Source organism: Schistocerca nitens, chromosome 8 (assembly GCF_023898315.1).
Source record: "Schistocerca nitens isolate TAMUIC-IGC-003100 chromosome 8, iqSchNite1.1, whole genome shotgun sequence".
Classification (NCBI taxonomy): Eukaryota; Metazoa; Arthropoda; class Insecta; order Orthoptera; family Acrididae; genus Schistocerca; species Schistocerca nitens.
Window position 1 is genome coordinate 601801034 of NC_064621.1, and position 25015 is coordinate 601826048.

Here is a 25015-nt window from a genome sequence, read left to right on the forward strand (position 1 = left end):
CGTCCCTAAACAGCAACGGCCCTTATGCCCATGGCCTTGTCTCTATCAAACATTACCTCTCCTAATGTCCTTCGGACTCCACACTCACCACCTCATTTCTTATACGCCTTAGCAACTATATCCTGACCCACAACTTCTTTCCCTCTGAAGGGAAGATTTACAAACAAATCTGTGGCACAGCCATGGGCATTCGCATGGCATTCTCATATGCCGACGTGTTTATTGGCCATCTAGAGGAAACTTTCCTAGCCTCCCAAAACTCCCAGCCCTTAGTCTGGTTCAGATTCATTCATAATATCTTCATGATCTGGACCCACGGCCAAAACACCCTCTCCACATTCCGTCACAACCTGAACACTTTCTTTCCCATCCGCCTCACCTGGTCCTCCTCTACCCAATGCGCCACTTCCCTGGATGTTTACCTCCACACCTCTGATGGATCCATTCACACGTCTGTCCACATTAAGCCAACTGACCATCAACAGTGCTTACATTTCAACAGCTACCACCCCTTCTACACCATAAAATCCCTCCCAAACATCCTAGCCACCCGTGGATGACATATCTGAAGTGAAGAACTCACTAGCACAGTATGTTGAAGGTCTCACAAAGCCATTGACAGACATGCAATACCACCCAAACCTAGTACATTAACAGATTTCCTTTGTCATATCCTAATACACCCCCAGGAATTAGCTACAATGGAGCACCTTCCTTGTTACATAATATCACCCTGGACAGGAACAACTGAATCTTATCCTTCGCCAGGACTTCGATTATCTCTCGCTCTGTCCTGAAATGAGTGACATCCCACCTAAGATCATTCCCACCCCTCCTAGAGTGGTATTCTGTATCCCACCTAACCTACACAAAGTATCAGTCCATCCCTATGGCAGACAAAGTCCAACATCTGCCCAATCCACCCACTCAGGACGCCCTACTCCAGTCCTGCCATGGGCTTATCCTGTCCCAACACAAGCCAGGCCATCTGCGAAAGCAGCTATTTCATATATCAACTCTGCTGCAAACACTGTACAACCTTTTACATTTGTATGACTATCAACCAGCTGTCCATTAGCATGTATGGCCGCCACCAAACGTGTCAAGAAAAAAGTTGACCAGCCAGTGGCACAACATGTTCAATTTCAGTAACTGCTTCACAATCTGAGCCATATGGATTCTTCCCTCAACCACCAGTTTCTCTGGACTACGCAGATGGGAGTTATCGTTGTAACACATCCTCTGACCTCAATCTCAGGTGACCCATTGCCTCCACATGCTTCATCCAATAGTTTCCCTCCTGTCACACCTTCCCAATGCATGTCCCCACTTTGCCTTTAGCATGTGTCACTTCAGTTGCGCCAACCCATATAAATGCCACCCCTCCTTCCTACAGTCTTAGCTGGCAAGCCAGCCGCCTCCCTCTCAGACACTACTCACGCACCCTAGTCTCTTCCTCTATCCACCACAACCAGTGCACCTGCCGCAAAATAGCACTAGCACTGTTAGCCTTGCAGGCACTGTGTGTGTGTGTGTGTGTGTGTGTGTGTGTGTGTGTGTGTGTGTGTGTGTGTGTGTGTTGTAGGAGGTGGCTTATCAGTTTTAACTGAGAATGAATTAGATGAGTTAAGGGGTGAGAAAATTATTCAGCCACTTTACTCTTCAGACTGTTTTGTCAGTAGTATTAGCTCAGAGAGCTGCGCACAAACTTCAAAGTGTGGTCTCGCAAGGTAATGACTGTGCATTGACTGATCAATTAAGATACTGTTGGTTAAGTTAGTACTGCAACTGTCTATTAAAGTCGATGCATGATAGTAAGAATGCTCCTGAAATGTTCTGTTTTCTGACAAAGCATGACTGCTCTTGTCAGGATATGAGAACTCACAGAACAATGCCTCGGCATGATGTAAAGACAGGAATGTGGTGTGCACATAGTGCAACAGAAATTATTGGACTGATATTTTTCCACAAATCCTTTAATTTCTGATAGGTATGTAAACAATATACTGCAAACTTTTTTGAAGTCTAACAATTGATAAAAACATCTACATTTAGTTTCACATGAAGCAATCAAGAGCACACACAGTCAGTCAGTTGGTGACAGTATTAAGAGGTAACAATTTTCTCAGAATCATCATTTAATACTGTCATAGGTGCAACAATTAGCAATATTTCAAGTATTATTCACTTTATTTTTCTGCACTCTACATCTACAGCGATACTCCACAAGCACCTTAGGATGCACGGCGGAAGGTATCCCATACCACTTCTAGTCGTTTACTTCCTTGTTCCACTCGCAAACAGAGCGAGGGAAAAACTACTGTCTGTATGCCTCTATACGAGTCCTAATTTCTTGCCTCTTATCTTCATGGTCCTTATGCCCACAGTTCTCTAAATTTCCTCAATAGTGTTTCCCGAAAATAACATCGCCTTCTCTGCAGGGATTCCTATTTTAGTTCCTGAAGCCTCTCCATAACACTTATGTGTTGTTTGAACCTATTGGTAACAAATCTCGCAGTCCGCTTCTGAACTGCCAAAAACTATAATTTAGGAAATACGTCATTTTAAAGTACCTTAACACAAATTGAATCCAACGATGTGCTGTCATAAACTCTATACTAAAAGTGAGTGAAATTATAGCCGGTGTCATTTCAAAGCCTCCAAACTAAAACTATATTCACAAAAATAGAACAACTATCACACGACATGTAAATGCATTTTAACTCAGAACTGTGCAATAATCTTACCGGAGGCAATTCTGTGGCCAAGCGTGTAAACCGTTTTGTTGGGTCTCTTGAAAAGGTTTCAACTGATCTTGTCATTTCTTCTAAAAGCATATAATCTGTAATTAGAAATGCAAAACACACATTTTTCTTTACTTCTGAGAAGATAATATGATAAAAACAGAACTAAGATTTATTACGCATTTGCGACTATACTGTAGTACAGGAGAAAATTGACTGCATCAGACCTAACATTTTACATATTAAGAAACTGCTAAATCCAAACAGCTGGATAAAGGAGAGACCAGTTCTTTAGTTGTAAATGGAACCTTGTGCCCGTTGCTACTGCTTACAAACTGGTGAGCATAAGAACAGAAAAGGAGAGCAATTACTACTAATAAAAATACACTGATCTACCATTAATCATGAAAGAATGATTCTTCCATTTGAAAATGGCATAATCTCTCAAAAGTCATTATCTTGAACCTTTCCTGTCTCCTAGTGTAGTAAATGAGAATTTTTCACTTATTTCTGTCCAGACAGGTGTCTTCCTCCACAATCTGCTGCAAATCCAGACCTTGTCCTGCTCGATCATTTCTGATCTAATCAATCAATCTCTTGTAATTTCTCGGGTTTCCTTGGCACAACTGATTAACCCCTTAACATACTGAGAGCAGCTTTTTTGTTTTGTTTTTCCCATGGACATAAATTTTGGAGAAGCTGGATGGAGCACAGTGGACCTATTTACCTCATACCATTGGTGAGCACTTCTCACTCATCTGATGAACTCAGGATCAATATAACCATTATTTTTTGCAAGCACTGCCTACACAACAATACAGAAGAGAGCCTAAAAGTGAGCGGTTTGTTGTCGAGTTTCCAAAGCTGCACACAGTAAAGGCGATAGTTAGCGGCAACCACTTCAACCAAAACACAACAGCAGGCTACAAATGTAGGACCTGATGCTTTCTAGCAGCCGAACACTTAACTATCAGTGCTGAAACAGATGTAAGTGGGGTTTCATTTTTTTCAGTCTGTTCTTAAGTGCCTGAGTACACCAGGGATTTTAGTTTCTGTCAAAATAATAAAAACGAGATAACTCAGGCTTTTATGTTAAGGTGTGCTTCCAGGTATTTAGCAGAGTTCTTGATTTCATTTTTATGCACAATACTTCAAAGTCTGGTTGGAGTCCAGGAAAGAAGTACTCGTAACAACACAACTCACAGTACTGAAAGAAGATAACTGGGTCAGTTGCCAAAATATTGTGCATAAAAATGTAAACAATGCAACTGAACACCCAAAAGCACACCATAAATCCACCTCTCTCTCTCTCTCTCAACCTGTTGTGTTCAATATCTTCTCAATCACATTCAACACAGTCTCTGAGAGACCATCTTTTCAAGGTGACTAAACCATTTCAGTCAGGTTTCACTGCACTGCCTACAAGTTTCCTTCCTATTTTTTATCTGGTCCCACCTCAGTTTCCAAGTCATAATTATTAAGAGCTTCATCCCCAGTTGTTTTAGTTTTCTGATATTTCTTTCGGTGCAGGTTTCTAGAGTACTATTATGTGGTAACTCTTACAAAGAAGCTCTTCTCTCTCTCGGAAGTGTGACAATATTACCATATTTCCCTTGTAATCAATACAACATCAGAACTGCAATGGTGTTTATGATTGTAAAACAGTTAAATAAAACAATCTCTTTTCAGACAAAATGTATCTTCAATAGAATGTACAACTGTACAATGTACATCGTCCAGTCACCTAAGTAAAATTCGAGGAAAAATTGTGTTAGTCACAAATTTTTGCATGGTGCTAGCAAGGAATGTCCTGAACAACATACTAAAAATCCTGACCATTGTGGTGTGAGTGTTGGGGTAGAGGGATGTTTAAAGGTACTTTGCAAAGTTTTTCTCGAATAACTAAAACTGCAGCTCCTAACGAAAATATCTGCCAGTACAAAATTAAAGTACATTATATTTCCAACAGAAAAGGTGCTATTCGTTTTTTTCTCTTGCACTAATAGTTTCTGCGTTACATAGGATGGAAAAATCAGTTACAGAGGTTGAAAAAATCACAGACTGTTGAAATTAGTGTCTTAATGGCTTAAAATTACTGTTTGCTGGTAAATGAAATGGGCTGAAAAAAATATTGTGTGTGTGTACCATGCCTAAGTATAGTAGATCCATGTCACAGGATAAAACACGTTCCTCCAGAGGTGAAACATGGTGAAGGGAAATGGGGGGCAGGGAGGGAGGTTGGAGGGGGGGGGGGGTTAGTGTGGGATCGAAGCATGACGGAATGTGGGTCACCGGGTTGTGTTCTTGCACTGCCCTCCTCCATAGGTCTGCGAACTGAGCTCGAGGTTATATAGTGGAGTTATTTTCAGGTTATTAAGTGAATACTTACTTGCAGTTGTTAAGTGACTTATTACATAAAAAAGCTCAACAACTGCAAGTGTCAACTGTTAACTACACTGAAGAATCTGTCCCAAGTGTACATGCTGTCAATATATATTTCACAATGTCAATTTCATGATTTGCACTATCACTGTCACAAATACATTTCACAGCATGATCGGTATTAAATGTATCACCACATCCTTAGCTCCCAACATCTGAAGAGGCCTAGAGACTTAAATGTCTCCCTCTGCAACAGAACTTGAGATACTTCAAAGCAAGACAAGCAACGCATTACAGGAGATTACTGTTCTAGACTTGAACATGATCAGTTTCATTCCATTAGACGTATTGCACCAGCCGTGGGAGATATACTGTTTATATGTGGTAAGTGGCTCCATTAATTGCAGCTTACTCTACAAGTGCCATCAATTCCTGATTGGAAAAGATTTATGCAGTCTATCTATAACACAATTAATGGTGTGAGAAGTGCAGTAACTTTCTCGTTGTTCATTAATTCATAATTCACCACCAAGAGACAACAACACAATTGTACAGCTTCAAAATATGCTGTCAACAATAGACAGCAACAAGGTGTCACATTTACCACCAATCCAATTACTTTCTCCCCAACACTACAAAGGTTGCTGACATGATTACTATTATAAATTAAAGACTTCTCAGCCACTGATTATAGGAATGTATTTTACAAAAAAGCTCATTTAACAACTGTAAATAAGTCCTCACTTAATAATCTGAAAGTAATTGCACTTGATAAATATGTGCTCAGTTATTTTGTCTATCGGCATAAGATAACTGGACAGGAAATACTGGGGAGGAGTAGTCTGTCGGTGAATTAAATAGCAAGCAGCTCCCATGACAGGAGATGTTGCCTTTCCCAGAAGAGCACTACAGCTCCGCAAGACGATGACTAGGAATCAATTCCCTCTCTAGCAATGTAGAATGTGTGCAAAGATTTAAGTACATGTTGACCATATGCATTACTTGTGTTAGTATTATTAGTAATTCACATTAGCATTCCATGTTGTGTTAATGCAATTTGTGGAAAATAAAAATCGCTTAGTCGCGTCTGTGCAAAGAGTCATCAGAAATTCATACGATACATTGGGCATGACTTTTCCCCTAATCGACCTGGTCTAAAAGGACAACTATCATATCTAGTATTTGCTGGACTAAGTCTTTGCTAAAGAGGCGTTAAAGAGCTACTTCTTGCTGTGTCTACACAATGTTAGGGTATGTTTAGGCAGAATCTCACAGTTGGCACTTCACTGCTCACTGATAGCCTTGTCGCATTTTTGCACCATCCTCCCTGATTGCTGGGAGTAATTACCCTGCAGCTGTTCACAGCTAGCAGAGCCAAACATGGCACTGCTGGAGTACCCTTGACACAGCCAATCATGATTCAAGTTTCAGGACATGTGGCAATGGTTGTGGTGCGAAACACAAACCTGCTCGATATCAGTGCTTGGTGAGCAGTGATGGTGCAGGTTAAATGGGCTGGCGTAACTCAGTGGTCTTGTTTCACCATTGCTGTGCAATGCCTGTGAGCAGCTAGGTGGCAGCATAAACACACCCTTACATTTGCTCAAAGAAAGGCAGATGTACAGTTGTTTGAAGTACCAGAAGAAAGTATGATGGCATCTGCTACACCAATTTCTGAATGTTTCAAACTATACAATGTTTTGGGTATAAGACTGATGAATAAGAAATCTTGTTGAATGGTCAACTCAGGAACATTTCAGTATTATATAAATGTAAACACTGACTATAAAAAGGGCTTGAAGGTACGGCTAGTATTTCAGGCCTTGATCTGGTAGGCAAAAATAAAAATGTGGCGGAGTGTGCATGTATGTTAGGGTTGGAATAAAAATAAAAAGAAATTAAAAGTTAATAAGGTGAAATTATTGAACAAGACCAATTATCTTCATCATCGTCCCATCACATTTCCCTCTCCCCTGTGCTGAGTATTCTCCTCTCTTCTTCACATATTCTTTTACCTCAATGAGCCATTTGTCTCTCGGTCTTCCCCTAGGTCTCTCGCCTTCTACTATCATTTCATGGGCCTGTCCTGGTATTCAGTCAACTCCACAGTAAATCCTATTCTGTTTTTCCTAAATTTGATCTCACAGGCCTGTATCTTGCTCACTTGCCATTTCTTCATTACTCATGTTTCTGATGCTACGCGCTATGCAAGTACTGGGGCATAATACGTCTGGTATAACATTTTCTATTTTCTGGTGATACACCTTTGCTCCAGATAATGCTTCTTACACTCTACAGGAAATCAGACTTGCCTTACCCTTTCATTAATTTCGTTATCATTCCATCCACTGTCTTCTGTTACATTTCCCAGGTACTTGGAACTTCCCACTTTCTTTAGAATTTGATCTCTAATATTTACATCCATGACTACTCTTCTTTTATTCCTCTTTATCACAGTCACTTCGTACTTCTTCACATCAAATTTCAATTCAGACTGTTCCACCATTTTCTCCCATACACTATCTGAAAAAAACTATCCCGACATCCCTATGTAATGTGGAATAGATCACTAGATGGCACAAGAGACAGATCCACAAGTATAAAAGGAGACAGGTAGTATTGTGTTGGCAGTAGAGAACCTGTAACAGCAGGATGGGTCAGTCAGAACAGCTTAGTTACTTAAAATGTGGATTGTTATTTGATGCCAAAAAATGGTTCAAATGGCTCTGAGTACTATGGGACTTAACATCTGAGGTCATCAGTCCCCTAGAACTTAGAACTACTTAAACCTAACTAACCTAAGGACATCGGCCACACTGGCCGGCCATTTGATGCCATCTGAGTAACAATACATGAGGCAAACTCTTCTAAAGCTACTCAAAATTAACAGTTGGTGGTGTGACAGCGAAGTGCATATGTGAAGGAACAATCAAAACTAAACCAAGATACAAGAGTAAGAGAAGCAATCCCATTATGTTCGAATACAGCATCAGTAGTGTGCTGCTTGACACAGTCACACTGATTAAATTTCTAGGCTAATGTTGCAAAGAGACATGAACAAAGGTAGTGGGGAAGATGAATGGTCAGCTTCAGTTTATTGGGAGAATTTTAAAAAGGTTTAGCTCATTTATAAAGGGGACTGTGTATAGAAGACTATGTGACCCATCCACATTGGATTAACATTCAAATGACTCTGAGCACTATGGGACTTAACATCTGAGGTCATCAGTCCCCTAGAACTTAAAACTACTTAAACCTAACTAACCTAAGGACATCACACATATCCATGCCTGAGGCAGGATTCGAACCTGCGATCGTAGCGGTTGCGCAGGTCCAGAATGAAGCGCCTAGAACTGCTCGGCCACACCGGCCGGCAAAGGAAGACATTGAAGCAATTCAAAAACATGCAGTTAGGTTTGTTACTGGTACGTTTGATCAACATACAATTACTACAGAGATGCTGCTTCATATCAAATGGGAACCCCTGGAGTGAACATGACATCATTTTCACGAGACACTGTTCAGAAAATTTAGAGAACCAGCATTTGAAGCTAAGTGCTGAATGACTCTACTGCCACCAACCTACTTTTATGTAAGGACCACAAAGATGAGAAAATCAGGGTCTGTATAAGGGCATATAGACAGTCATTTTTCCTTTGCTCTATTCGTGAGTGGAGCAGGAAAGGAAACGCAGTGTTACAAGGAACCCTCCGCCATGCACCATACAGTGGCTTGCCAGGATATTTACGTATATGTACTTATCCTGAGTGAGTATTGCAGATGATGGTTGTAAAAATCACAAGAGATCAGTGGTAGCAATCATTCCAGAGTTCCAAAGCGCTACCAGCAGTCCAGCTACCACAATGACTGTGCGTAGGAGTTTAAAAAGAATGGGGTGTAAAGGCCGAGCTGCTTCTTGTATGTCACATTTCTGTTGTCAGTGCTAACCGACATTTGAGGTGCTGCAAAGAGTGGCACCACTGCAAACGAATGATTTAGTGTGATTAATCTTGCTATACTTTGTAGCAATCAGATGGAATGGTTTTGGTTTGGCACATGCAAAAGTGAAGTTCGAATGAGTTGGCATTAAGATAGGGGGTGTTTTCCATGGTTTGGGTGTGGTCCCATTATTGTAATTAAGAAAACACTAAATGCAGAAGGCTATGAACACATTTCACATTAGAGAAATCAGTCAGACCCATCACTTGTGGCACATCTCCAGGGCAGCAAGTTACATATTTAGCTTTTCCTGTTTTCTTGGTAGTATATATTGCTTAAATTTCATACAAGTTTTGGTATTTAAGAAATTTTGTGTTTTGTAAATGTGAATTCAGGCACAGTTCACTAAAGCATCAGTGTCACCGGTGACATGTCTACATCTCAAGCCACCTGACGGTGTGTGGCGGAGGGTACCGAGTACCTCCATCGGTTCTCCCTTCTAATCCAGTCTCGTATTGTTCGTGGAAAGAAGGATTGTCGGTATGCTTCTGTGTGGGCTCTAATCTCTCTATGATTTTATCCTCATGGTCTCTTCGCGAGATATACGTAGGAGGGAGCAATATACTGCTTGACTCTTCGATGAAGGCATGTTCTCGAAACTTCAACAAAAGCCCGTACCAAGCTACTGAGCGTCTCTCCTGCAGAGTCTTCCACTGGAGTTTATCTATCATCTCTGTAACGCTTTTCGCGATTACTAAATCATCCTGTAACGAAGCGCGCTGCTCTCCGTTGGATCTTCTCTATCTCTTCTATCAACCCTATCTTGTACGGATCCCACACTGCTGAGCAGTATTCAAGCAGTGGGCGAACAAGTGTGCTGTAACCTACTTTCTTTGTTTTCGGATTGCATTTCCTTAGGATTCTTCCAATGAATCTCAGTCTGGCATCTGCTTTACCGACGATCAACTTTATGTGATCATTCCATTTTAAATCACTCCTAATGCGTACTCCCAGATAATTTATGGAATTAACTGCTTCCAGTTGCTGACCTGCTATTTTGTAGCTAAATGATAAGGGATCTATCTTTCTACGTATTCGCAGCACATTACACTTGTCTACATTGAGATTGAATTGCCAATCCCTGCACCATGCGTCAATTCGCTGCAGATCCTCCTGCATTTCAGTACAATTTTCCATTGTTACAACCTCTCGATACACCACAGCATCATCTGCAAAAAGCCTCAGTGAACTTCCGATGTCACCCACAAGGTCATTTATGTATATTGTGAATAGCAATGGTCCTATGACACTCCCCTGCGGCACACGACATGCTGCGTTCTGTTATGTAGGAACTCTTCAATCCAATCACACAATTGGTCTGATAGTCCATATGCTCTTACTCTGTTCATTAAACGACTGTTGGGAACTGTATCGAATGCCTTGCAGAATTCAAGAAACACGGCATCTACCTGTGAACCCGTGTCTATGGCCCTCTGAGTCTCGTGGACGAATAGTGCGAGCTGGGTTTCACACGACCGTCTTTTTCGAAACCCATGCTGATTCCTACAGAGTAGATTTCTAGTCTCCAGAAAAGTCATTATATCCGAACATAACACGTATTCCAAAATTCTACAACCGATCGACGTTAAAGATATAGGTCTATAGTTCTGCACATCTGTTCGACGTCCCTTCTTGAAAATGGGAATGACCTGTGCCCTTTTCCAATCCTTTGGAACGCTACGCTCTTCTAGAGACCTACAGTACACCGCTGCAAGAAGGGGTGGCAAGTTCCTTCGCGTACTCTGTGTAAAATCGAACTGGTATCCCATCAGGTCCGGCGGCCTTTCCTCTTTTGAGTGATTTTAATTGTATCTCTATCCCTTTGTCGTCAGGAGGATAACAAATTGCATATCTAGGTTTATGTCAGCTTTTATACTTTACATCTTCAGTCAGTCTCGCTAGGATGGGTAGGATGTGTGCACGCCATGTGTGCACAGGAGGAGCTGGTTGCAGTCTGCAAAAGCTCAATGTGATTTTGGTTACAATCAGCCACTTCAGGCTGCTGCCTCGGGGTGTAGCGGTGGCGGAAAGTCTGGCACACTGCATGGACACCTTAAGCGTTGCTTTTTTGCCCGCATGCTCAATGCCAAGGCACCTCCTAGTGCATGTGACACTGTGGATCAGCCCTCACAACAGGGTCAGTGGCGGGATGTAATGTGTTCCCATCAACTGAGGTGGGGATCAGTGTGGAGGCTGGGCATCTGGCCTTATCTATCTCCGCCATGAGTGAACAGGTCGCCGTTCCTTCAGCATCGGCCAAGCAGGCACACATAGGCAGGGTTTGCTAGTTATCGGGAGCTCCAATGTTAGGAAGGTTATGGGGCACCTTAGGAAGACTTGTTCATGGCTGGAGAGAAAGCTAATGTACACTCAAGTATGTCTGCCGGAGGGGGCCTCATCTGAGATATGGAGGCAGCCTGGCCTGTGGTTTTCAAGCAAGCAGGGTGCTGCTGTGGCTAATGTCGGCACCAATAACACCTGTCGTATGTGTTCTGAGTCTATCCTCAGTTCATACACGCACCTGGTGGAGGTGGTGAAGGTTGCTGGCCTCTCGGGCAGGGTGCAAGCAGAGCTTGCAATTTGTAGCTTTGTTTCCAGGGCTAATTGGGGTCCTTTGGTTTGGAGCAATATGGAGCGTCTCACCAAAGGCTTCTGCAGCTCGGTGACAGTCTAGCCTGCATTATTGGGTGGGAAATTGCAGAACTCCCACTGATAGGTGAGGAGTACACTACACAAAAGAAGCACCTACTCAGGTGTACCTACTATGCAGTGCGTATGGTTTTTTTTAAGCTAGGTGGTAGTTTGAGGTACTCTGACAAACACTCGCCAGTTGATCTGCAGATAGGGACATCAGACCACGTTCAGAGAAAGGCACTTCGACTGTCACAATTTTATCAGTAAATTCACGAAGAATAGTTCCCAAATTTACCGCCATCCAGGAAAGTTCTCACACTCAGATTATTCTTGGGGCCGAGAGCTGAAGTACAAAGCTCAGATATGTTTAGCGATGTCATGGAATGTTTATCGGAAGGGCAGACTAGATGTCATAGGAGGGGGAGTGTTCCCTGCAGTTGACAAAAATACTGTCTCTCTTGAGACTGAAACTGAGTGCGACAATGAAGTTATCTGGTATCCACGTAACAGGTCTAAGTGAAACCAAGTTAAATGTTGGACATTTTTACTGGCCACCCAATACCAATGTGACAGATTCAGAAACAACCAACATCTACGGTCAGGAGCTTGTAAATATCCAGATCATGCAATCCTAGTTGGACACGTCTTTAACCTATAGAGTACAGACTGGAACGTCTATGGATTTATTGCAGGGGCGCAGACAGACAGTCTTGCGAAGTACTTTTGAACATGTTTTCCAAAAACTGTCCTGAGCAGCTAGTTTGGCAGCCCATATGCAACAGAAATATCTCAGACATTGTAACTACAAAGAGCCTGGAGCATGGGTTCTGAGTCTATCCTCAGTTCATACACGCACCTGGTGGAGGTGGTGAAGGCTGCTGGCCTCTCGGGCAGGGTGCAAGCAGAGCTTGCAATTTGTAGCTAGTCAGTATAGTGATCATATCATAGTGACTATGGTTGCAAAAGTTAGTAAATAATTCAAGAAGGCTAGGAGAGTTTTACTGCTAGAAAGAGCAGAAAAGCAGTTGTTAGCATCTTACTCGGACAACAAATTGCAATCATTTACTTCCAGTACGACAGACATAGAGGAATTATGAGCAGAGTTTAAACAGATTGTAAATCACGCTCTAGAAAAGTACATGTCTAGTATGTGGATTAAGGATGGGAAAGGCCTACTGTGGTTTAGCAACAAAATTCGGAAAACGCTGAGGAAACAAAAGCTGTAGCACTCTCGGTTCAAAAGAGAACACACAAGTGGCGACAGGTGAAAGTTAGTAGAGATTAATGCATCTGTGAAAAAAATCTATGCTTGAAGCGTACAATAACTATCACCGTCGTACCTTAGCAAAAGATCTGGCTGAGAACCTGAGAAAATACTAGTCCTACATAAAATTGTTTGCGAGTCTAAGGCTTCCATCCAGTCACTTGTAGACCAGGCCAGTGTGGCAGTTGAAGAGAGCAAGACAAAATCTGAGGTTTTAAATTTTTCATTTAAGAAATCATTCAGGCAGGAGAATCATACAAAAATACTGCTGTTTGACCATTGCATGGAGTCCCATATATACGACATAGTAATAAGCATCCCTGGCTTAGGGAAACAACTGAAAGAGTTGAAAATAAGTAAGTTGTCAGGTCTGAATGGAATCCCAATTTGGTTTTACAAAGAGTACTTTACGGCATTGCGCCCCTAACTTCACTTGCACTTGTCATGAATCTCTCGCCCAGTGCAAAGCCCCAAGTGACTGGAAAAAGTGTAGGTGACTCCTATTTGTAAGAATGGTAAAAGAATAGTCAACAAAATTACAGACCAATATCCTCAGTGTCAGTTTGCTGCAGAATTATAGAACATTTTCTGAATTCAAATTTAATGAATTTCCTAGAAACCAAAAAGCTTATGTCCACAAATCAGCACAGTTTTAGAAAGCATCACTTGTGTAAAACTCAACTTACCCTTTTCTCAAATGCCATGCTGAAAACAATGGATGAAGGGCAACAGGCAGATTCCATATTTTTACATTTCTGGAAAGCGTTTGAGGCAGTACCCCAGTGCAGACCGTTACCAAAAGTGTGAGCATGCTGAACATGTTCCCAGATATGTGAGAGTGGCTCAAAGATTTCTTAAGTAGTAGAATCCAGTATGTTGTCCTCCAGGGCGAACATTAATAAGAGACGAGGGATCATCAGGAGTGCCCCATAAGAAGCTGTTGAAAATGAGTGAATTTTGGATGACACAAGATGCCTTAGATAAAATTTTTATTTGATGAGATGAATTTCAGCTGGTTCTAAATGTAGAAAAATGGAAGTTAACGTGAATGAGTAAGAAAAGCAAACACATAATGTTTGGATACAACATTAGTAGTGACCCGCTTTACCACAGTCAAGTCATTCAAACATCTGGGCGTAATGTTGCAAAGTGATATGAAATGAAATGAGCATGTGATCAGAATGAGATTTTCACTCTGCAGCGGACTGCGCGCTGATGTGAAACTTCCTGGCAGATTAAAACTGTGTGCCAGACTGAGACTCGAACTCGGGACCTTTGCCTCTCACGGGCAAGTGCTCTACCATCTGCAAGGTTAGCAGAAGAGCTTCTGTGAAGTTTGGAAGGTAGGAGACGAGGTGCTGCCAAACTACGAAGTCATCGGTCCCTTGTTACAAAGGAAACAATGCCACAAGGGTGAGAATAAGACAATGAGACTTGCAACACAAAACAGAATGAAAGGAAAAACCACAATGACTGAAGGGCAACAAACACTTAAATGGACAAAAGAGCACAAGAAAACAACAAAGACGCAAGAAACAGGTGGAAGAGGTTAAAACAAGAAAGCAGGTTACCATGGCTGGCTGACCATGAGGATAAAAAGGAAACACTAGCCACCCTGCAACACATTAAAACCTCCACCCTGAAAGCACTAGGGTGGAGGACACAAAGGGACAAAGGACATCTGGTAAAACTTAGAGCAAATGATAAAACTCACCCTCACAAATAAAATGTAAAACAAAAGGTGCTGTTGAGGCATTGTCACCCAACACTGAAGATAGGGTGCTGGGAAAGTTAAAAGTCTACCACAGAGTGGCTAAAAGTGGGCAGTCCAGCAAGAGGTGGACAACCGTCATTCGTAAGCCACAGCGAAACCAAGGTGGGTCCTCACGACGGAGGAGGTAACCATCTGTCAGCCACGTATGACCAATGCGGAGCCGACAGAGAACCACAGCGTCCATGCGAGAGGCGTGCACGGCAGTCCTCCACACATTCATAGTTTCCTCAATGGCACGCAGCTTCTTGAGCGTACTGAGGTTATGCCATTCTGTCTCCCAAAGCCGCAAAACCTTGCGGCGTAATACTGAATGCAGGTCAGTTTCAGAGAAGCCGATCTCCATAAGCGGTTTCCACATAGGTAGGCTGTTTGACCAGCTGTCGGCAAGTTTATTGCCTGGGATTCTGTCATGACCCGAGGGTCCAGACAAATACCACTGGATGACTGGACTGTTCCAGGGCATAGATGGACTTGTGGATGGTCACTGCCAAAGGATGACAAGAGTAACACAGGTCAATAGCTTGCAGGCTGCTCAAGGAGTCAGTACACAGGAGAAATGACTCACCTGGGTATGAGCGGAGGTGCTCAAGAGCACGAGATATGGCCACCAGCTATGCAGTGAAAACACTGCAGCCATCTGGTAAGGAGTGCTGTTCTATATGTCCTCCACAAACACAGGCAAGGCCAACGTGACCATCAGCCATCGAGCCATCGGTGTAAACCACTTCATGGCCCCGGTACATGTCAAGAATCGAGAGGAAGTGACAGTGGAGAGTCGCAGGGTTAACTGAGTCCTTAGGGCCATGTGAAAGGTCCAGGCGAAGCCGCGGCCTAGGTGTACACCAAGGAGGTGTTCGGGAATGAACCTTAAGCATATGTGGTAAAGGCAAAGGACTCCAATTCGGAGAGAAGGGATCGCACACGAACTGCAATTTTAAACCCTGAACTGGGCTGCCGATGAGGGAGATGAACAGCTGTGGGTGGGAAAAGGAGATGGTAGTTCGGATGCGCAGGAGAACTACAAACATGTGTAACATAACTGGAGAGCAATTGCGCTCCCTTAACCTGCAATGGACGAACTCCGGCCTCCACCAGGACGCTGGTCATCGGACTCGTCCTAAAAGCTCCTGTCGCTAGGTGAATGCCACAGTGGTGCTCTGGGTCAAGTAAACGCAACGCTGAGGGTGCCGCAGAACCATAAACCACACACTCATAGTCAAAGCAGGATTGAACAAGGGCTCCGTAGTGCTGCAGCAGTGTAAAGCGATCTGCAAACCAGTTGGTGTTGCTCAGGCAGCAGAGGGCATTGAGGTGCTGCCAGCATTTCCACTTAAGCTGATGGAGGAGAGGAAGCCAAGTCAATCAGGCATCAAAAACCAGTCCTAAGAATCGATATGTCTCCACTACGGTGAGTGGATCGTCATTAAGGTAAAATTCTGATTCCGGATTAGCTGTACGACGCCGACAGAAAGTGCAAAACACACGACTTTGCGGCTGAAAACTGGAAACCGTGGGCTAGAGCCCATGACTGCACCTTGTGGATGGCTCCCTGTAGGCGCCACTCAGCAACATCAGTATTGGTGGAGCAGTATGAAATGCAGAAGCCGTCTGCATACAGAGAAGGTGAGACAGACGGCCCTACAGCTGCCGCTAGACCATTAATGGTCACTAAAAATAGATACACTCAATACGGAATCCTGCAGTACCCCACTCTCCTGGAAATGGGGAAATATGGGAGGCACCAACTTGGATATGGAAAGTATGAAGCGACAGGAAGTTGTGGATAAAAATTGGGAGCGGGCCTCCGAGACCCCACTCATATAATGTGGCAAGGATATGATGTTGCCAGGTCGTTTAATATGCTTTTCATAAATAAAAAAAGATGGCAACCAAGTGTTTGCATCTGGAATAGGCTGTTCGGATGGCAGACTTGAGGGACACAACATTATCAGTGGTAGAGCGACCCTGGTGGAAGCCGCCCTGACATGTAGTCAGTAGGCTACGTGACTCCAGGACGCAACCCAAACGCTGACACACCATGTGTTCCAGCTGCTTACAAAGAACATTGGTGAGGCTGATGGGCTCATAGCTATCCACATCAAGCGGCTTTTTACTGGGCTTGAGCACTGGAATGATGGTGCTCTCCTGTCATTGTGATGGAAAGACGCAATTGCACCAGATTCGGTTGAAGGTGATGAGGAGATGTCACTTTTAGTCAGATGAGAGATGTTTAATCATCTGACCGTGGATCCGGTCTGGCCCAGGAGCTGTGTCGGGGCAATGTGCAATGGCACTGAGGAGCTCCCACTCTGTAAATGTGTCGTTACAGGGTTCACTGTGGCGTGTAGTGAACGAGAAGACTTTCCATTCCATCTTCCATCTGAGGGTGCGAAAGCCTGGGGGGTAGTTCTCCGACGCAGAGGCTCAAGCACAGTGCTTAGCAAGGTGTTCAGCAATCGCGTTTGCATCGGCAGATAACACGCCATTGCTGTTAATGCCAGGGACACCTGTTGGTGTCTGGTATTCAAAAAGACGCTTGATCTTTGCCCAGACTTGGGAAGGTGACGTATGGCACCCAACACTCCTGCTTCCGTCTTTTGATAAGCTGGCGAATGCAGGCACGGACCTGCTTAAAGGCTATGAGGTGCTCCAGGCAAGTGTGCTGCTTATGCCACTGTAGAGCTCGCCGACACTCCATAATTGCCTCAGCGACTTCCGGCGACCACCAAGAGAACGCCATTTGCCTAAAGAGCAAGGGATCGTGTTTTCTGCCACAGTAACAATTGTTGTAGTCACCTGTTCAACCATCACATCAATGTTACCATGTGGGGGAGAGTCAACGGTGACAGCAGAGACGTAAGTTTCCAAGTCTGCCTTGTTTAAAGCCTATCTGGACAGGCGTCTATGGGCCTGATGCCAGGGCAGTGACAGGAAGATGGGGAAGTGGTCACTACCACACAGGTAGTCATGTGCTCTCCAGTGGATAGATGGGAGAAGTCCTGGGCTGCAATTGATAAATCAATAGCTGAGTAACTACCTCGAGCCACAGGGACCCCTACATTCATGGATACTACACCATCTGGAGGAAAATATACAGTGCAGACTGTTATTTCCTGTGTCGTCCTTATTCCGACAGCCACAGCTTCAAGAGGGTTTGAAGGGGCACAGGTTCACTACAGACTGAAGTTAGGACATAAACACAAACGCCACCTGACACTCGATTACAGTCACTACGTTTCCTGTAGTATCCCTTATAGCCACGGAGGGCAGGGGTCCGCATTGCCGGGAACCAGGTTTCCTGGAGGGCAATCCAGAAAGTAGGTGTAAAGATTAACAGTTGCCGTAGCTCAGCCAGATGGTGGAAAAACCGCCGCAATTCCAGTGGAGGATGACATCGTGAGACTGGGAAGGCATGGAACATTCAATGAGGCAGTTTACCCCTCAGGGTCACCTGCTGCTACCGACTTATTGACTGAGCAGTCTATATCCACTGTGACTGCGTGTCTGGCGAGATCTAGGTCCTCAGCGGACGCTAATATCTCCACCCCATCCTCAGCCGCACAGCTTGTAGGTAGCAGTGGTGTGGGTGCCACCGCAATTTCCTTGGTCTTAGAGGTTCTCTTTTCGAATTTCTCTCGTTTCTCTCGCTACTCCTTGGCTGGAAGGACGTCCCCGATGGATTGGGAGAGGGAGGGGGGTGTTGCTCCGGAAGTAGGTGGTGCAGAAGCAACAGGGAGGGAAATGCCCCCACCATCAAAGGGGCAGGTGTAGTCTTCTGGCTCTGAGAGGTGACCTGGGTTAGCGGAGCTGATGGTGCCACAACTGTTGTAGCAGCAGCTTAAGACAATGTCATATGCACAGGATGCAGGGGTTCAAATTTTCTCTTAGCCTCAGTGTAGGTCAGTCTGTACGGGGTCTTGTACTCCATGATTTTCCTTTCTTTCTGGAGAATACTGCAATCTGGCGAGATAGGCGAATGGTGCTCTCCGCAGGTGACACAGATGGGAGGCGGGACACATGGAGTATTGAGATGTGATGGGTGTCCGCAATCTCGGCATGTGACGCTGGAAGTACAGCGGGGAGACATATGGCCGAACTTCCTGCACTTAAAGCACCGCATTGGGGGAGGGATATATGGCTTAACATTACAGCAGTAGACCGTCAACTTGACCTTCTCGGGTGTCACCCTCGAAGGCCATGACGAAAGCATTGTTGGCAACCTGATTATCTCTTGGAACCTGATGGACGCGCCACACGAAATGAACACCTCACCACTCTAAATTGGCGTGCAGCTCGTCATCAGACTGCAAAAGAAGGTCCCTGTGAAATATGATACCCAGGACCCTATTTAAGCTCTTATGGCGTGTGATGGTAACAGAAACATCCACTAACTTGTTACAAATGAGTAAAGTCCGTGACTGGGCAGAGGATGCTGTTTTTATCAAGACTGACCCAGATAGCATTTTGGACAAGCCCTCCACCTCCCCAAACTTGTTCTCTAAATGCTCTACAAAAAACTGTGGCTTCATCGAAACAAAGGAGTCCCCATCATTTCTCGTAAATACGAGATACTGGGGTGAATAAGGTTAGCTGCCATCCTTAGCCTGACGTTCCTCCCATGGTGTGGCCAGGGAGGGGAATGATGTAGGGTCATACTTTCTTGCGTTGTACCGAGACCTGGAATGCTTAGAGACTGTTCGTGTTTGATCATCAGCAAGTGATGATGTGGTATGCTTCATCGTGCACCATCTGCCCTGATACCACTCCGATCAGGGGCCCTCCCCATAGGTGCCACCCAGCTGCAGCAAAGGGAGGGGGCTACAACCAACAAGGTACATGGCGAACCCACCACAATGGACTGGCTACCATGCTGGATATGAGGTGGAAAGAAGTCCATGGTCATAGTCGGCGCAAAAAGCGACAATGCATAGTGTACGGCGGAAAACACACCCAGGAAGGCGTCCTCGCCCAAGAGATGGAGAATAAGCTGGACTGCAGTGCGACAACAAGAAAGTGGGCTAAAGATTTCAAGGTACGATGGACATGATGCACCATGTAAGGTGCCCTTCCCCAGTTGGCTTGTTCTTGGAGAAAATTTTGTAAAATGAAGGTCAAACCTTACTGGGGACCATCACATAATGGCCGAAACATGTGAGACTCCTTTCAGTCACCTCTTACAACAGGCAGGAATACCTCGGGCCTATTCTAATACCCGGACCCACAGGGGGGGGGGGGGGGGGGGGGTGAGGCACACATGGTAATCACAGTCGAACTTATTGACAAGGTAAATACAAATGTTGGCAGTGACAGTAGGGGCCACTGTTGGAAAAGTGTGGACAATTATGCATGACAGGTTCGATTACTGGAATGTGTGCACAAAGTTGTTCTGAAGAAGCTTAACGAGCCCCAAAAGGAACTGTATATGGGTCTAGCACTACAACACTTGTTCTGGTATCACTTTCCTGTAGCTGATTGTTACCGGTGGTGATGAGAGATGGTGCCATCACTTCATACCTGGGACTAAGTGGGACAGCATGCAATGGAAGCAGATATCACCTCCCTCAAAAAGATATGCCCTCAGCAGGCAAGGTGATCCTCACTGTCCTTTTGCGACGTCAGAGATTCGATACTCATTAGGTTTCTCGAGCACAGAAAATCATTAACAGTGAAGTGTACAGTGAGATATGCAAGTCCATCAGGAGCAAATGGAGTTGGCTGCTCATGGAGGGAGTGACTGCTCCACGACAATGCATATCCACATGTCTCCAAGGTCACATGAAGTATAATGGCCAAGATCAAGTAGGAGCCGGTTGAGTATCCACCCTACAGCCTGGACATGTCGCCCTGTGACTTCCAAGTGTTTGGTCTGCTTAAAAAAAACACACACACACACACACACACACACACACACACACACACACACACACCCCTCAACTCCGACAATAAACTGAAGAACACAGCGGAGAACTGGCTTCCACAGGAATTCTGAGAACAGTGAATCCTTTGGCTCATGAAATAGTGGGATAGTTGTGCTCAGGCCTTTGGTGATAACTTTCAAATAAAAACTTCAATGATACCCGAAGTGTTGTTTCTGCAAGAGGCTACAGGTTGCAAGCAGCCGTATGGTACGTAGCACGTGCTCGCCAGCCGGCCTGTCTGGAATGCTGACAGTTTGCTTGGTCAATACATGTGTGACCGGCCGCAGTGTGGTGCAGCAGTAAGCGACTGGCCGCCGTCCCCAGCACGCAGTAGTAACTACTGTGGCCTCGGGTGCGAAGATGTCTCTTTTCTTAGCTCACCATGGAGCCTTTCGACACAACCATAATTAGGATGTCAGACACAGTGATGATGGGTGCGCATAGCGTGCGTATTTTATCATCAGCCTTTGTTAATAAAACTGTTCAAATTTACTTCTCGTGCTTGCGTATTGCCATACCTCAAGGACCAACCACTTACAAATCCTGACAAATATTTCAACTAATCATCATCCAGGGCAACAACACAAACAACCCACTTATATTTCATACCTTTTCTTTTGAACACCCTTCAAGTTTCAACTATTCCTCTGTAATTACAATTTCTATGACAATGTCTTACCACTTAGGGTATTTAAACAATGCACAATAAGAAAATCGTCCTATACATTAGCAAGGGAAAGTGTTCAACTAAAATCATATGCTAAACACAAAAAAAAGTAGAGCAGCAAAAGGTTAAACAATGATACGCATATTGTATTGTTTCGAGAATTTCTTAGTAAAATCTAGAATCACTCAGCCTTCTACCATCTCCAACATACAGTATTTTAGAAGTGAGTGTGGGATGATAGAATCCTAACTACTGCGGGTCACATGTTTGTGTGTGCAGGTTTGAAATTCAGTCACGAGAAGACTGTAGATGCGGCGGTCGAACGGCGACGACAAGTACTTGTCGGACGATCCATGGAAGTTTTAGTGAAAGTGTATGGAAGAACCATGGAACTTCTACGTTATTCTGTGCTAATTATGTCAGTGACCACTGTTATTATAACGAGAACAGTTGAGAAGGTACTCTTGAGAAAAACTTTTGTCTTAGCCTTGTTGATGGGAAGATGTGTATTATGGTTTATGTTGAGAACGGACATGGTGTTTATATGTAAATTAGTTTGTTTCTAATGTTTGGAGACACAAGAGGCTTACGAATCAGTATATATTTATATCTAAAAAGAAAGATGATGAGACTTACCAAACAAAAGCGCTGGCAGGTCGATGGACACATATATTTATATGAAGATTGAGATTTGTAATATGTCTGAAGTTCAAATTACTTCGTTACTTGAAGCAAATGTAATTGGTATGTCTACTTATTTGTATAAGTAGAGAGTGTGTTAAGAAATTCCTGTACCTAGCACCATACTTTGGACAAGAAAGTGAAAGAGAGTTTGCAGCAGCAGGGTAACTAGCAAGGAAAGTCGGTTGAGCACGTCAAATAAGTCATCTCGTAAAAGAAGCGCAAGTTAGTATATTTACTTTGCACTTAAATTGTCATCCAAAGCCGTTAGGATATTAAAAGAGGTATTGATGAATTTGGAAAGTAATAAAGATATGCGAGGGCAAAGTAAAAAACAATAAAATACCCTACAGATTGAAGGGAGAAGTACTAAGGATACAGTGTAGATTTCTACAATATTTAATGAACACTATATGAATGTAGCCAAAACTTTATTATAAATCTACAGGATTTCAAACACTAACACAAAAGTTTACAGAAAGGAAAGGAATATTTGTACTTCTGCATCCTATAACACAAACAAAAGTAAAAGACGTTATCTGCAAATTAAAAAACAAAATGGCATACGAATTGATGGTACACTAGACAAAGCAATCAAAAATAGATTTAGTGCAGCAAACAGTTTCACTCCTTGCACATATTATTAATATACCATTTTACATACAAATATTCCCTGCAGATCTCAAATAATCTGCATGAAAAGCTCTTTTTTTTCCTTCCAAAAGAAGGATGACAAGTATGATACAACAAATTACAGACCAGTGTCTGTATTATCTGAACTCTCAGAAAAACTGAAAGACTATCAGGTTTCCTGAATAAATATACTGTCCAACGCGCATAATGACTTTAGAGGAAAAAAGGTCCACTGCAGCTGCAATATGACTTTCTGAAACTATGGGTAATGATCAACAAAATGGTGGACTGTTTCTACACCATTCAAATGCTGATGTCAGCTGTCATGATCTGTTACTCAGTAAGTTATACTGTTAATAGGTCATCTAGTTACACGATTGTTTTCCCAGTGGCAGTAAACACTGCAGCCAGGAATAAAATGACCAAATACAGTGTGGTTATAATTAAACTTTCGCTACGTGAGCCAGTGTAGATCAAAAACTATTTACTGTATGGGCACTCAACTTTATAGAAATGACATTCAGTCTGTGCGCTGTAGGATTTGTGTTGTTAGTAGTGTTAGGGTTCTAACTTACTGTTAGGCACCAATAATGATATGACAATGTACATTTGCAACAGAAACATCAGTGTCAGTACATATTACAACTACAGACATTCGATACGAGTCTGGGCAACGTGAGCAGGGACTTACTGTTAAAGCTGTTTTATCAAAACAGCAGCAATAGTGCAGCTACTATTCACGAGTAGTGACACAGTAAAGGGAAACTGAGTGGTCCTCTTTCCACATTGTCGTTGAAGAACATGACACTGAAGCTCAAATTAACTGCTGATTTGGGAATTGATCTTGGGAGAGGCCGATTGCCAACTGTGCCACAAATTGTTGAAGAAGTTACTGTTGCCATGGCTGAGAATGCTGGATGCAATGTGCAATACTCAAGCAGTGCATGAGCTGTGTCATGACAGCTGAACATTCCATGATACACCGTTCAGAACATGCTGCAAACAATTATGAAACGGTAACTGTACGAACTTCACATCACTCATGAATGCAGACGGTGATGTTTGTACACTACATCATAAACATGGTGCACAATTAACAAATGTTACTCATGTGGAAATTAAAATATGTTTCTTTCAATAATTTATTTATTACTTCTCTTCTACGAGGCCTTATAAATGTTTCCATGAAGTTTCATAATCCTATGATCACTCATTTTTTGTTGTGGGCCCTCAAGTAGCGAAAGTTTTGCTTTGATCACCCTGTAGACATGCAAAAGGTTTACTTGTGCAGATACTGCATGCACCATCAACAGACATTGGTTTCAAAAATACAACCCCTAATCAGACTACAGAATTCATTAGCACACTAAAAAGTAGTAATTCTGCTGGCTATGACTATGTTTCTGGCAGACTATTAAAATCTTGTGTTGATTTGATTATTTCAGCTAGACGGTGCCCCGTATAAAATGGAATGCCTCACATACCAGTTAATCATCTCTAGTCGAATTGCTTCTGAAGTGGCAACATTGTCTCAAAAGTTGGCTACACTACATTTTATTGGAAAGTGAGTAGTTGTGTGTTCGTGCATCAGTTGTTATGAGAAGCTCGTATTGTTGAGTTGTTACAGAAATGGGGCAGTTTGCATTAGAAGAGCGAACTGATATTGTGGAGTGTTGCATAAAGGCAGGTTCCATCAAGGAATGTAAAGAAATGTTTCAGGTGGAGTACCCTGGACAGAAACTCCCCAGATCTGTACAAGAAATGGAAGGCTGTAGAATCCGTTACGAATATGCAAAGGAAACGGCAACCAACCGTCAGTACTTTAAACTAGAAAGAATTCACATGGACATTACAAGAAGTCACCCAAATAAGTAAGGATATTATCGCAGCAGGTTTGTGTACCTTGTAAACCATGTACTAAAAAATTTGCAATTAAAAGCCTATCAAGTAAGTGTGATGCACAAGTTGAAATTTGAGGATCATGAAAAGAAAGAAAGAGGTTATTCTCGCAACTGGCTGGTAACATGGACTGTTAATGGTTACTTGGACCCCTCGCTCATACGAGGCCTGGTTTCGTTAATTAGGTTTTGTAAACTCCCAGAATTGCAGATACTGGTCATTGGACAACCCACGTATTTGGTATTAAGACTCTTCTCCACTCAGAGAAGATAAGTGTTTGGTGTGTATTTTCTGATATGCGCATTATAGGCCCCTTATTTTTTAATTATAACTTAAAGAGTGTCAAATATCGAGAGATCTCTTGAGACTTTCTGTGCACAATTAACAGATGGAAAGAAGCTGTACACAATATTCCAAAAA

General features: G+C 43.3%; 1 protein-coding gene across 2 annotated transcripts in view; it reads right to left on the minus strand.

The window, feature by feature from the left end:
- LOC126198637 (box C/D snoRNA protein 1) overlaps positions 1 to 25015 on the minus strand; it is a 78321-nt gene that overhangs the window by 43905 nt on the left and 9401 nt on the right. For both annotated transcript variants that reach the window (XM_049935098.1, XM_049935100.1), the window contains one exon: positions 2748 to 2842. In XM_049935098.1, coding sequence (XP_049791055.1) covers positions 2748 to 2842 — 95 coding nt within the window. The remainder of the gene's footprint in view (positions 1 to 2747; positions 2843 to 25015) is intronic.